The 12,853-nt window shown below is 37.6% G+C and overlaps 1 protein-coding gene across 1 annotated transcript; it reads right to left on the reverse strand.

The window, feature by feature from the left end:
- Positions 1-190: 190 nt before the first annotated feature.
- Positions 191-11,906, reverse strand: LOC145996985 (uncharacterized). Its single transcript, XM_083133584.1, has 4 exons — positions 11,717-11,906; positions 7,805-8,033; positions 4,614-4,753; positions 191-997 (listed from the first exon to the last, which is right to left on the reverse strand). The coding sequence occupies exons 1-4, from the start codon at positions 11,753-11,755 to the stop codon at positions 401-403; spliced, it is 1,005 nt and encodes a 334-aa protein (XP_082989710.1). The 5' UTR covers positions 11,756-11,906; the 3' UTR covers positions 191-400.
- Positions 11,907-12,853: the final 947 nt, after the last annotated feature.

Here is a 12,853-nt window from a genome sequence, read left to right on the forward strand (position 1 = left end):
CCAAGTTCTTTCTACGCCAAAGGAATTCGGGAGCTGCCAGAACGATGGCAATGGTGCCTCGGTACTTTGAAAAACTGACATAGTTTTGTGTTTCTTCTGCTACCTATTTCCTCTGCAGAAATAAAAGTCCCGGTCAACCTTGAACGACCCTTGTAAAAGTGAATGAAAATTGTGAGGAGTGATATGCATTCATGGAGATTCTCCCCCGTTATACAACCAACATTTACATAAACATTCTTCTCATTAATGAAAAGAGGCAAACATTGTCCAATGAATGCCACATTACAATCTTACTTTCTGCAAGGTTAATTCATTAAATTCAAATTATAGAAAAATAATATTTATTAACTTTTGGGTGCTTTTTCACAATATTCATGACATGCTCATTAAACAAAAAAGATCACTGCCTAATCAGCTCTGCTAATACATTCAACTTTTTTGCCTTCATTTCCATTTCTTCCTTGTACATTTCCTCTCTTCTTCTTTTACGTTCCTCAAACTTTGGACTTCTTTCTGCTACAAGCTTCGCCAGAACTTCCAACTTTTTCTCTTTTAATGCCATCTTCTCTTTATATCTCTCGTCTTTCCTCTTTTCCTTTTCATCCTCTCTCCGTCTTCGTGCTTCCTCCTGTATTCGCTCTCTCATCTCCTTCAAAGTAATATATTGTTGCATGAATGCCAGAATGTCCTTTTCTTGCGACGTCACTTTGCACACATTCACATTGGTTCCTCTTGGTTTATTGGAAATGTTCTGTTCAACATACTCCAGTGGAGAAGGCCACAATGTGCTACTGGTGCCCATCTTGCCCTGCGTTGGTAGTATCGACTCCTCCACGTACGGGAACTTGGCTTTTGGCCTACCTTCCAGGCAGCTGTGCACCAAATCGAAGTACTGGAATTTGACAGGATATTTACTTGTTGTTTCCATTTTCTCGATGGCCATTTTGTAAGCTGTTAGCAGCCTTGACCATCTTTTGTAGCACTGAGCTGCCTTAACCTGAAAGCAACAACATCAGGAGTTTATTTTAACCACTATACATTTTGGAACCAACGTTTCTGAGGTGCTGCTAGAAGTCCTACTTGGCCATATCTTAACATTACAAGCTAGGGATGAAACAGACAGAAATTGTTTTGGTCGCAACAAGAAATAAATCATTTTAAAAATCCTGATGCTTCAGATAAAATGTTTCCATATCATGTTTTGGATCAGGAAATGTAGACATTGTGAAAATCACGAATTCTACATGCAATTTCTTCCTCAAAGTGATTTTGCATTTTTGGAATGAAAACCAAGGAATGCTCAACATTTGTAGTGCACAAAACTTATAAAATTATTCCGTGCATTACACAAAATTCTGAAATACTGATTACATAGGGATTAAAAATAGACTTCTTTACACAAGAATGAGTACAGTAGAAATCCAAAAATTGAATAAATAAATATGAAAATATTCTAGAACAAATATCTTCTACATTGAAACAAAAAGTTCCATATTCTATACTTCTCTCTCTCTCTCTCTCTCACTCTCCAAGTACCAACCGGGTCTCTGAGACCCATAACTGAATTCACATGTCTATACTTTTGCAAGGAATTTTGCAGGGACTATGAGGTCATGTGACTTTGTTGCAGTTTCGGTGAAGATTACGTGTTGAGATTATGTTTGGGTTTGCAAGTAGACTTCTACAGAATATAATAGCAACTGGTACCAACTGGGTCTTTGAGACCCACTGATATTTTCCATTTGAATATGTAGATGGTGCTGGGGAAAAAGCGTTCTTTGCCCTGAAACTATTTTGCTATTTGTCACAACCAAAGGACATGACCCCAATACCACAGTATTTGGGTTTCAGAAGGATGCAATGCTTGCATCCTACTGTCCCAAAAAGGGCAAAGTAGTTGTTGTTCTCTGCACCATGCACTCCAAAGGCAACATCGATGAGCACAACTCATTGAGAAAGCCAGAGGTCATCGTCTCTTACAATAGCACCAAGGCAGGAGTCGATACTATGGACCAAATGGCTCATTGCTATTCTGTGAAGAGAATGACAAGAAGATGCCCAATAGTGATCTTCTACAATATGATAGATATCAGTGCCCTCAACGCTTTTGTTGTGTGGATGTCACTGAGTGGAGACTACTGCAGTGGAAAATCACACAAGCGTCGACTGTTCCTTATCAAACAAGGAAAACAGCTTGCTGACATCGCTGGTGCTTCACCCTCAGCTGATCCGAATCCTATTCCACCTCCAGCACTGGACAAGAAGCGAAGGAGATGCTCTATTTGTGAGTGGAAGGCAGATAGGAAAACCAATCACATCTGCACAAAATGTAAGAAACCCGTATGCATGCAACATTCAAGTTTTGTTTGCGGGAAGTGCATAGATTTGTAAATAAATTGCCTACTGTGCAGTAGTTCTTGTACCAGTGTAATAAAACCAGAAACAAATAAAATAAATATTAAAATTGTAATAAAACAAAAGAATAATCTTACAAAACTGAATAAAGTGTAATAAAACATTTGAATATGTATGTAGCAAAATGGAAATAAATAAAAAAAAACTTATGATAATGTAATAAAACAGAATATAGCAGAAATGTAATTGTAACAAAATGTAATAAACTGCAATAAATGAATAAATCAAAACATAATCACATAATATAAAGATTCTAGAATTAAAATCTGTTTATTGTTATACTTCTCCCAGGTAAATACCACAATTTTTAATTCTGCATTTGCGAGACCCAGATGGTATCAGATGCTATATTTTTCTGCAGTACTGCTAGGGTTAAGATGAAGTTGGCAAGAGTGCTCTCTCTCTTACACACACACACACACATATATAGTTGAATGGGAACTTTTTGTCATAAATATTAAGGTTTGAGGTAAGTACTGTGTGAGAAGGGTTTGTAATATTCCTTTAATTAACATAAAATATAAATGTTCACAATGTGTATAAACCTGTAATAATGGGTCCACAAATAAATATATAAATATGTTTATGCTAATAATAATTCTGCATACATAATGAAATTTTACTATATATAGAGAGATAAAGGGTGATCGAAAAGTCCCCGAACCCAAACTTCAAAAAAAAATTTCGCCGGTCGTTATTATGATATTGTCAAAATTTCTGTAAAAGCTGGTTTGCGAGGGTCTTGGCTGTACATGACACAAGAGATGGCACTGGGGAGTGGCGCTAGCAGTCGTGGCGAGGAAATGAACTACAAGCAGTGCTGGTAACAAAATAATCAGGTAAACCAAACCAACAGTTAACTTAAACTGTGAAAGCAAGGAACAAGTGGACCTTGCCTGTGTGATCGTGTACATCTTTCTCATTGGATATCTGGGTGGATGTAGGCACATCACAAGAGATGCTGAAAGTGTCCCCCATGCTGCAGCATGCATAAACATATGCGACGGCACATGTTTCGTGCTACGCAATGCAGAATAGGCACATTAATTGCAGTAATGCACTGGGCAATGTTGGTTTTCAGGGTATCTAAATCGTGGGTATTATTTTCGTACACTTTCCCTTTCAAATAACCCCACAAGAAAAAATCGGGTGAGGTTAAATCAGGTGATCTTGCCGGCCAAAGCCCTGATGAAATCAGGCGGTCATCAAAAAATTCATGCAGAAATGCCATGGTGGCATTGGACTTATGGCATGTTGCCCCGTCTTGTTGTAACCACACATCTCGTTCATCGGCATCCAAAAGCACGATAAACTGCTGTATAATGTCCTGGTACACAATAGAGTTCACTCGGTTTTCGAAAAAGATCGGTCCAATAATTCATGATCTGGACACGGCACAACAGACACCAATTTTCTGCGAGTGGAGGGGGACCTCGTGTGAGATTTGTGGATTTTCTGTGGACCAGTAGCGAGTGTTCTGTGCATTAACATGACCTGACAAATGGAACCAGGCCTCGTCCGTGAAGTATACCGTATCAAGGACAGCAATATTGTTGCGAGTGAATTGTTGAAACCACCGACAGTACTTAATTCGATCACCATTGTCACCTGGTCGCAGTTCCTGAACCACTTTCACGCGGTATGGCCGTAATTTTAACTGTTTTGTTGCCTTGTGTACTGAGCCATATGATACGCCCACCTGTTGTGATAACCGCCGCAGTCCTTTCTGCAGTTATCGTTGTAATCGTGCAGCGACGTCTTCCAAAACATCATTCGTCACAACTAAAAGGTGCCCACTACGTGGCTTATAGTGCACACTACCATGTTCACGAAATCTCTTGATTAATGAATGAAGAGTTGATTTACTAACAGAACGCCCGAAATGCCTCTCAAATTTCTCGTTCCCAGCACTGTATGATGTCGTTTCAAATACTCCTCTAACAAAAACACACGCTCCTCGACAAACTCATCCTTGCAACTGGCGTGATTATTTTGTTGCCAGCACTGCTCGTAGTTCATTTCCTTGCCACGACTGCGAGCACCACTCCCCAGTGCCATCTCTTGTGTCGTGTACAGCCAAGACCCTCACAAACCAGCTTCCACAGAAATTATTACATTATCATCATAACGACCGACGAAAATTTTTTTTGAAGTTTGGGTTCGGATACTTTTCGATCGCACTGTATAATTGCATGTACCTCTATTCCAAGACCTCTTAGTTCTTGAGCCACAGCAGACCAAATGCGTTTCTTTTTCGTCGAAGTGTTCAGCCGATTCTCATAGCTTCTAATCAGAGTTACCGTCTCCTTGTGTGTCCAAGACTTGGATGGAGCTGCAACTACACACAACAATAGATATATCAAGCACAAGAATTCCATATTAAAATATACAGTAAACTGACAAGAACGTGACACTCTAAACCCTGAATCTTCTTCTCAAAATCTAAAAAAAAAACATGTTCAAAATAAGCTTTTCCCTCCACTTAACAGCATTTCTCTCTTTTCCTACCTGCAGAACTGCCAACAATATGATACGAACCAAGACTACAGGTCCTTTGTCCACATGACTAGTTCTGGAGTCCAACCGGACACTTATGATATTTAATCTTCATTATCGGTTTCCCAGGCTTGCTCACTAACTATGAAAGTTAATATTTTGAACTATCGTGAACACTGATGATTGTATGCCATCACAAAAAGAATTGGATGACTTCACTGGTATGAGATCAATAATACATCTGAACCTAAATAAATATAAACTTGTTTCATTCACCCGCAACAGGCACCCTATTTAATATCCATACACTATATTTCTAATGTGGAAGTGCTACAACCTTGTGGTTACTTTTGGGCACCAGGGGGGTGTGAAGGGGTGCGCAACAAAAAAAAAACCCTTTCCAAAATCTATTATTACCGAAAACACTATTAACTCTTGCATTGTCATATTATTTTATCATTTATTAAAACCATGTCTTCAAAATGAGCGTAGAATGTTTTCTATTGAAGTGAGATCCCTATTATTGTATTCAATATGCAAGCCATTGATCCTTATCTGAGAGAGAGGCAACATTTACTTTAATGCACTACGGAACAGTCTCTACAATGGTCAGAGGATGATGTCTTTCTTTCGTCATTGTTGTTAATAAGAATAGTTTCTTTTGTAAGACAAAATATATGTCATTGACCTGGCTTAACAAACTGTGTTCGTGTGTTTCCGATGGCGTATTGGTAATGTCGTCGCTTTATAAATCAAGGGGTCTCGGGTTCAAAACCCGGTGGTGGCACATAGTGGTTCGGATCCCACTTTAAACTGTAGGTCCAGTCCCAATTCGCATATTTGTACATAAAAGTGGACTTAAAACAAAACTCAAACAAGCTTTGTTCGTTTAAAATTACAAAACATGCGATTGTTGTGGTCAAAGCAAGAACCACTAGTAGTGTTCAGTTTCATCATTGGCATATTTTCATAGAAACTACTAAAAGTTGATTGATATTTAGTGTAATGGTTAAAGCATGCATGCATGTTTCATGTTTTCTTTGTTGAAAACAAACATGAAACATGTTTTCTTTGTTTTCAACATCGCACCCCTTAAATTTGGTTTGGACCCACAAGCCAAGAAAGAGATTAAAAATAAATTTCTAAGATATCTCTTTGTTTCAACTGGGTGGTGTGTGTGTGTGTGTCTGAAGTTCACATCCAGTAACACATTATGCAAAAACTTAAGTGTTTTGTCATTCGAGAAAATGATACAATATAAATCGATTATCTTCAGTCTCCAATCTCGCATTTAAATTTTTATGTTCCAAACTGCACGTTAAGGTACAAAAATGATATATTTCAAATCCTTGTGGGAAGAACGAAGATGTTACTTAACACAGTTTCTACAAGCAAATCCCAGCATAGACCGGTTTAGACGTAAATTCATTACATTTTTGAATGTAATTAAAATGCAGTTTTAAATTTGCTTCTTAGCTTTCAATCACTTACTTGAATTTAATTTCATATATGTATTACCTTTGCTTATTTCTGTATATAATTTTCCTTTTCCCTTTTCCACTATTGTTATTCGATGTAAATTGTAGCTTGAAATGTCATACTCCTATTGTAAATTTAATCTTTTTTCAGTTCATCCTGTTTATGTAATTACAGTACAAAACACAGCAGCTGGGTTGTTGTGTTCCAAATAAATAAGTAGTTAAATTTATATACAGAATTCTGATCAAGAACTCTTTTTTAAAAAAATTCCCCCACTTGGTTAATTCCAAGGAAAACAGCATTTGCACAAAATGATCTCGTTAAATATTCCGAAATTCATCTAGGACATTATATTTTTTTTTAATTAATATGCACAATAGTCTATTCAGTGTATTCTGAAAAGGTTAGGTTACTTTTTACCATTCTTGACCTAGACTCAAAGAGGTTTAAAAGAAAAATGCACAAAGTAAGGTAAAAACCTGAAAGATACATGTGTGCAATCAAACGGAAAGATAAAATAACACAAATTACGTAAATGTTGCGGAGTTGGTTACTGAGTTGGTTACTTAGCAATTATTGCTAATTATTTTCTTAACAAAGGAGCCAAGTGGTCTATCAACAGGGCATCCGACTGCTACACAGAAAAGACAGGTTCGATTTCCAGGATGGGTGATGTAAGGTCAGGATTTTCCAGCTTTGTTCCCGCATAAAGCAGCTTTCATGTTCACCCAGCCTCAAATAAATGGGTACTTGGTACCTGGAGGGAACTCTGTAAGTAAAGGTGACTGGAGCATGGTGCTGATCACACCACCTCCAAAGTGGTCTGGATCTAAAATGTGTGGTGCCCTACCCTCACATCCCTTAAAATGTGCCTTCATGGTGCGATGTCCACCCAATATTTCAAACTCCCCTGTAGATTTTAATAGAGGAGAAAAGTGCAATTTAAAACATAATGGGTTAACAAGAGAAATGTGTAAGGGTGTGCGAGGTCACGAAAAGTCAGTACTGGGATCGGGAAAAAAATTTCCCATCCTGATCCTGACTTTGGGAAATGACTTCTCGGGATCTCAGTCAGGAAATTCAAAATTGTCATTTTTAAGTGGTTAATTCTCAATGTCTTCTGCATTTGTGTCTGAAACTTCTGGAATTTACTCCAGAAATGCAAAAACAATCACTTAAGGTGAAAATGACTTGTAAATTCGAGATTTCCAGAGCGTTGGGAAATTTCAAACATTTTCCGTACTGTAAATTTCCTGACTTACTGTTAGTTGGGAAGTTCCAAATTTTTTGGGATTTAAAAAAAATCCCATCCAGACAAAAAAAAAGTATCCCGTACATCCCTAGAAATGTGTGATAGATGAAAGGAGTAGGCTGAGGTGATGCTGGAAACCCAGTGGTTTGTGGAGAACCTTACCTCTCTCAGGTTCTTCTGCCCCTGTCTCTACATCCACCCGCGATTCCACAAGGACCTCCTCTGTCCCCTGCACCTCCACTTCTCCCGGGATTGAAGAGAAGATGTTGATGGAACCGCCAGAGTGTAACTCCAACTGAGCACTGGTCGCAAAGCACTCGTGTTGTTGGGCAACTGACCAATCGTCTCCCAGCTGCATGTTGCATGCCATGCACAAGAAGTGCATCCCCTCCTGCAACAATACATTTATACTTAATATTATCACAAAATGATCTGACCTTACAGATATTACTTGTTTCAAAGTGGCAGTTTTCATCCTGAAAAGGAGTAGAAAAATACAGGATACCTGAAAATTTTCACCTGGTGCCTGAATTTTTAAATCCAAGTTCTAATTATTTTTAACAATTCAAGTTGGCTTACAGACATTTCCAATGCCTTTCTAAATAACAAGTACAGTATGTGTTTTTTCTGTAGCATGTGTACCATTAAATCAGAATAATGCTTGCACTATTGCTGGCCGAATTTTAAAACCTGCAGTGATGTGGTACAGTCAGCTACATATTAGGATGTTTTGCACAATTATTCTTTAGAAAGACCACCCCGGTGCAAGAATTAATTACTTTAAATCCAGCGTTGTATTAATTAATACATTACATGTTTAAATAATGTATAGTTTTATCTTAGTTGCATTTATGACTTTCTTAGAATTTGACAAAAAAATCTGGTTGCTGAGAAAAAGGGGCTGGCGAATTATTTTCAGTTTTGTTTACACCTGTGACTGCGATCATTTTGTTATTTGGCACTGCTTTGCTGACACTTTTAGCGGTAACGGTTCCGATTGTTTTATGATCTCTCCTAGCACAAAGACTAATTATCGTAGAATTTTGGAAATCATTGTCACACGAAATTTGAACCTTCCTTAACACATTCGAGTCTTGCCTCATAATACAGCATTTTTACCTCTGGTCTGCGGTTTTTGGTTGTCTTACAAAAAAATCATAGAAAAAATATTTTTAATTTGTTTTTATTTACCACATATTTCTTAAATCTACAAAACTTCCTCTTTTCAATGAACAAAAATTTGTTAAATTTTCTTTTCATTTTCAGATATTTTTTAATATTTTTTTTCAGCAATGTTTTGTGAAGAAAAAAAAGTACAATACTGTAACAACTGTTAATATAGATATATTTTAAGTTTGTAATCTGGAAATTTCAATAATTAACTACATAAACTATCAATACATCTTTTGAATCTTGCATAAGAATACTTCTTATGTGTACATAACAAAAAATAATTACAAATTACAAGTAATTATCTTTTGTATGAAAAAGTGGCTGCAGGACAGGACCAGACGATGTATCAGTTGGTTCTGCGTCGTCTGTAAAAATTAAACAAATAAATAAATAAACTAAATAAATAAAATAAATTTTCATTTTACATACACTATACAAAATAATACATGGAAAAACTAAAAATACATCAGTGCATGTAGGAGAATCAAGCAAGAGGCAAGATGAATAGACCCAAAAAAATTACCTCTTCTCACTTCATTCATAAAATACTAGAGTTTGCAACACTGTTTATATTGTTGACAATAATTATTACGAATATAACCTACCTTCCAAATCTTCAAAATCTTCCAAAACGATTGCATACCGCAGGATGGGCTATGCCCGTCGTTCGTCCACATTGACTTTAAGTGCACTGCGGGCTATGCCCATCGTGAGACCCCAATGGGTTAAGTAATGCACACTGTTTGGACTCGAAAAAAAATTATATATGTTGAAAAGAAAAAAAAAAACAACTTGAAAATTACCTTACACACTTCTCATGGACAAGATATTCTCCATCGACAAGCGACAGTAAATATCGTAGAAGCGTGGGAATGAATGTAGAAGTAAATCGGAACCCTAGTAGAATGCATTTAGGGACTTTATTTTAATGCTAAGGGAACCAAACCTACCATGCCTAACCTAACCACGAAAGCATATATTTCATTTGCTTGCCCTACGACAACCGAATGCTGCGTACGTTTGATGACGTAAGCCCCTGTCAGTGTTTCAACCCTCCTTTTTTTTACTATGCTTCCCCAACATAACCAAACCTAACCTAACCTTATCGGAAATGGTTTGTGGGGCTATCGGTCAAGTACCATGCATAATGGTTCATGGGGCTATCCGTGAATGGTTTGTGGTGCTATCCGTGTATGGTTCATGGGGCTATACGTCAGCTACCCATGCATAATGTATAATTTCCACCGGTGACTAACACGATAGCAAATATTTTGTTACTACTTTACTATACCGGAGACACCTATCAATGATTTATTTCGCAATTTTTTACATTGATAACGTACTATTCTGCGTTGCAGAACATTTCTTTAGGTGAAATAATGGATTTCTAACGAAAATAATGTCTATTTCTTACATACGATAGCCCACGTACCATCACGGGAACGAGGTATGCCTACTAGGCTAGGTTAGGCCTGTTAGGTTAGGTTCCATTAGCACTCCTTTCGTTCAATTTAGCATATTCGGACAACATTACAAACATTACAAATTCCACGGCATCTTCCACACCCGGCAACAACTTCACGATGCATCCTCGACACATCATGTTGTAGCAGCAGCAATAGCGCGTATTGTGCTCTCGTGCAGAAAGCAAATGGCGGCAGCAGCAATAGCGTGTCGGAAATAGATTTTCGTAGAAAACCACATGCATTCGCATTAAAATGGATCAAAACTACGCTAAATGTCTGTTATATCGGAGACACTTTTCTTCAAATTTACAGGAGAAACTACTTACGGAAATGAGTTTCTGTTGCATTTATCAAACTTCATGGAGGTATTTTGTCAATATGGAATGCTGCACAACAGAAAATAATAACGTTTGATGTAATAAAGTAGCCTTTTGTGCGAAGCGACAACATTATGGCATTGTTTCCATTATGAACCTGCAGATGGCGCGAGTGTCGAAAGTCACGCGGTCTCGCGAGAGGAAGAAGTGTTTCCAAACGTGCCTTTTTTTTACCAGCATTTTTTTATTTTTTATTTTTTTTTTAACTATGCTTACCTAACCTAACCCAACCTAACCTAACCTTGCCGGAAATGGTTCATGGGGCTAACGTGAATGGTTTTGGGGGCTATCGTGAATGGTTTTTGGGGCTATTGTAAATGGTTTTTGGGGCTATCGTGAATGGTTTTTGGGGCTATCCGTCAATGGTTTTTGATGCTATCGTGAATGGTTTTTGGGGCTATCGGGAATGGTATTTGGAACTATCCGTCAATGGTTTGTGATGACATAATGAACACGGAAGGAGGTATGTTTCGGTTAAGAAGGTTGCAACACTGCATGCCCACTCCAAATCGACAAAACACAAGCACAATGCGTGATGATCCACAGCTGTGCGCGAAATATTCTATGTTCCGCAACGGAAGAAAGTACCCAAAATAATTACTCGTAATGTGAAAAATCGAAGTTATTTTCGTGTAAAAAGCATAATGGCACCTTGAAATAGGTTCCGCAATACACAATTGGTAAGTACGAACCATTTGAAACTGAAAATATGCGTTAGAAAAGTGTCTCCGATGTAACAGACATTTACCAAAACATTTACCATTTCATTTTATGCATAATAAGTAGCTATCGTCAGTGCATTCAATTTATCTGAACCAAGAAACTGTAAATGGGTTTATTGCTTATAAAGCAGAAAGCATCGTACATCAGGAAATGCAAATTTGCGTTCTCGATTTTTTGTTCCTGATTTTAGCGACAAGCGATAAAACTGAGCAGTGTTGCGAAGTAGAGGGAGGGAGCTATTGGAACAACAATTTTCAGCAAAATGCATACATTAATTACAACAAAATAATCGGTGTAATAAAATGTGGTTGGCTGTATTACAAACTCAGAATTACCTCTAATTGTATAACTTCAACCATATTTGATTTCACCATGTACCGTGATTGAAGTTCCGTTAGAATGATTGATTTCAGACTTCTTCGGTTCTTTGTTAAAGCTTATATTAAATTGATACATATAAAAAATGCCACAAAACAATTTTTTTAACACGAAAACAACTTGTTTCGGATTTTTTGGTACCTCACAGTGTTGCCAAATAACACGAAAAAATAACAGAATTTCCATCAGCGTTGCTAACCTCTAGATAAGAAAAAAGTGCTGTTTAATCTGTGAAATTATGCTAAATGTTGATATGAATTATTACTCTTTTTGACAATTAGTAATAGTAATTTATTAATATAATTGTTTCCGATGAGTCCAAAATTGAACTAGAGAAAGTTTGAAATGACTACAAAGCGGAACATTTGTTTTATATGTGCCCCGCAACATTCTACCGATTTTTTGCCATGAAATGTTCCGGAAATAAGATATGGATATAATTTTATTTTTAATTTCTCAAATTATCGTATTTTGAAGTGAATTTTTTCCCCTCCCAGAGAAGGATGTTTGCAAATTACGCTAGTTTTTTCCATTAGGTAAACAGAGGGTGCTAGGTTTAGAATCATTATGCTGGGGTTGGCAACGCTGATTTCCATCCCAAAAATTTCTCGACTTTCAAGAGCAACGCGTGCAGTGTTGCCACGTTAGCCCTTTTGGGGCCAGAACTGGCCCTTTTGAGTACGTACTCAGCCCCAAAATTCAGCAAAAGCCCCAAGGGGCTTTTTAGCCCTACAGAGAGAAATCTTGCTACAAATCTAGCCCTTTCAGTAATGAAATGTTTTATGGTATTTTCAGTAAAGTAAACTGCAAAGAAGAATTCACATAACCGACCCTCCTCTACACCTGCAAGTTCGTCCTGCGACCCCTCTTGGGGAGCAGGTAGCAAGTGCACATTGTCACTTTATCCCCTTGTTTCTGGTTTTGATATGCTGTGTAGCCCGAGGCGAATTACGGATAGCGTCGATTCCAGAAAATGCGAATCTTTGTTCAGTTGTATTGAATCTGGTCCTTGAAAGTTCACAGAAATGCGATGCGGAATCGACGAATCGTTCGTAACAGTGAGGCTCGACCAAAGACTAGTTCGTGCGTGCGGC

Source organism: Lepisma saccharinum, chromosome 13 (assembly GCF_977018435.1).
Source record: "Lepisma saccharinum chromosome 13, izLepSacc3.1, whole genome shotgun sequence".
NCBI classification, from domain to species: domain Eukaryota; kingdom Metazoa; phylum Arthropoda; class Insecta; order Zygentoma; family Lepismatidae; genus Lepisma; species Lepisma saccharinum.

What these genes read in the sequence shown, in the direction of transcription:
- LOC145996985 (XM_083133584.1), bottom strand. Translation starts at nt 11,755, where the DNA reads ATGGTGAAATCAAATATGGTTGAAGTTATACAATTAGAG. An exon ending in GGCAGAAGAACCTGAGAGAG is followed by an intron (nt 4,754 to 7,804) that starts GTAAGGTTCTCC and finishes TGTTGTGTGTAG; the next exon opens with TTGCAGCTCCATCCAAGTCT. An exon ending in TAAGAGGTCTTGGAATAGAG is followed by an intron (nt 998 to 4,613) that starts GTACATGCAATT and finishes TGTTGCTTTCAG; the next exon opens with GTTAAGGCAGCTCAGTGCTA.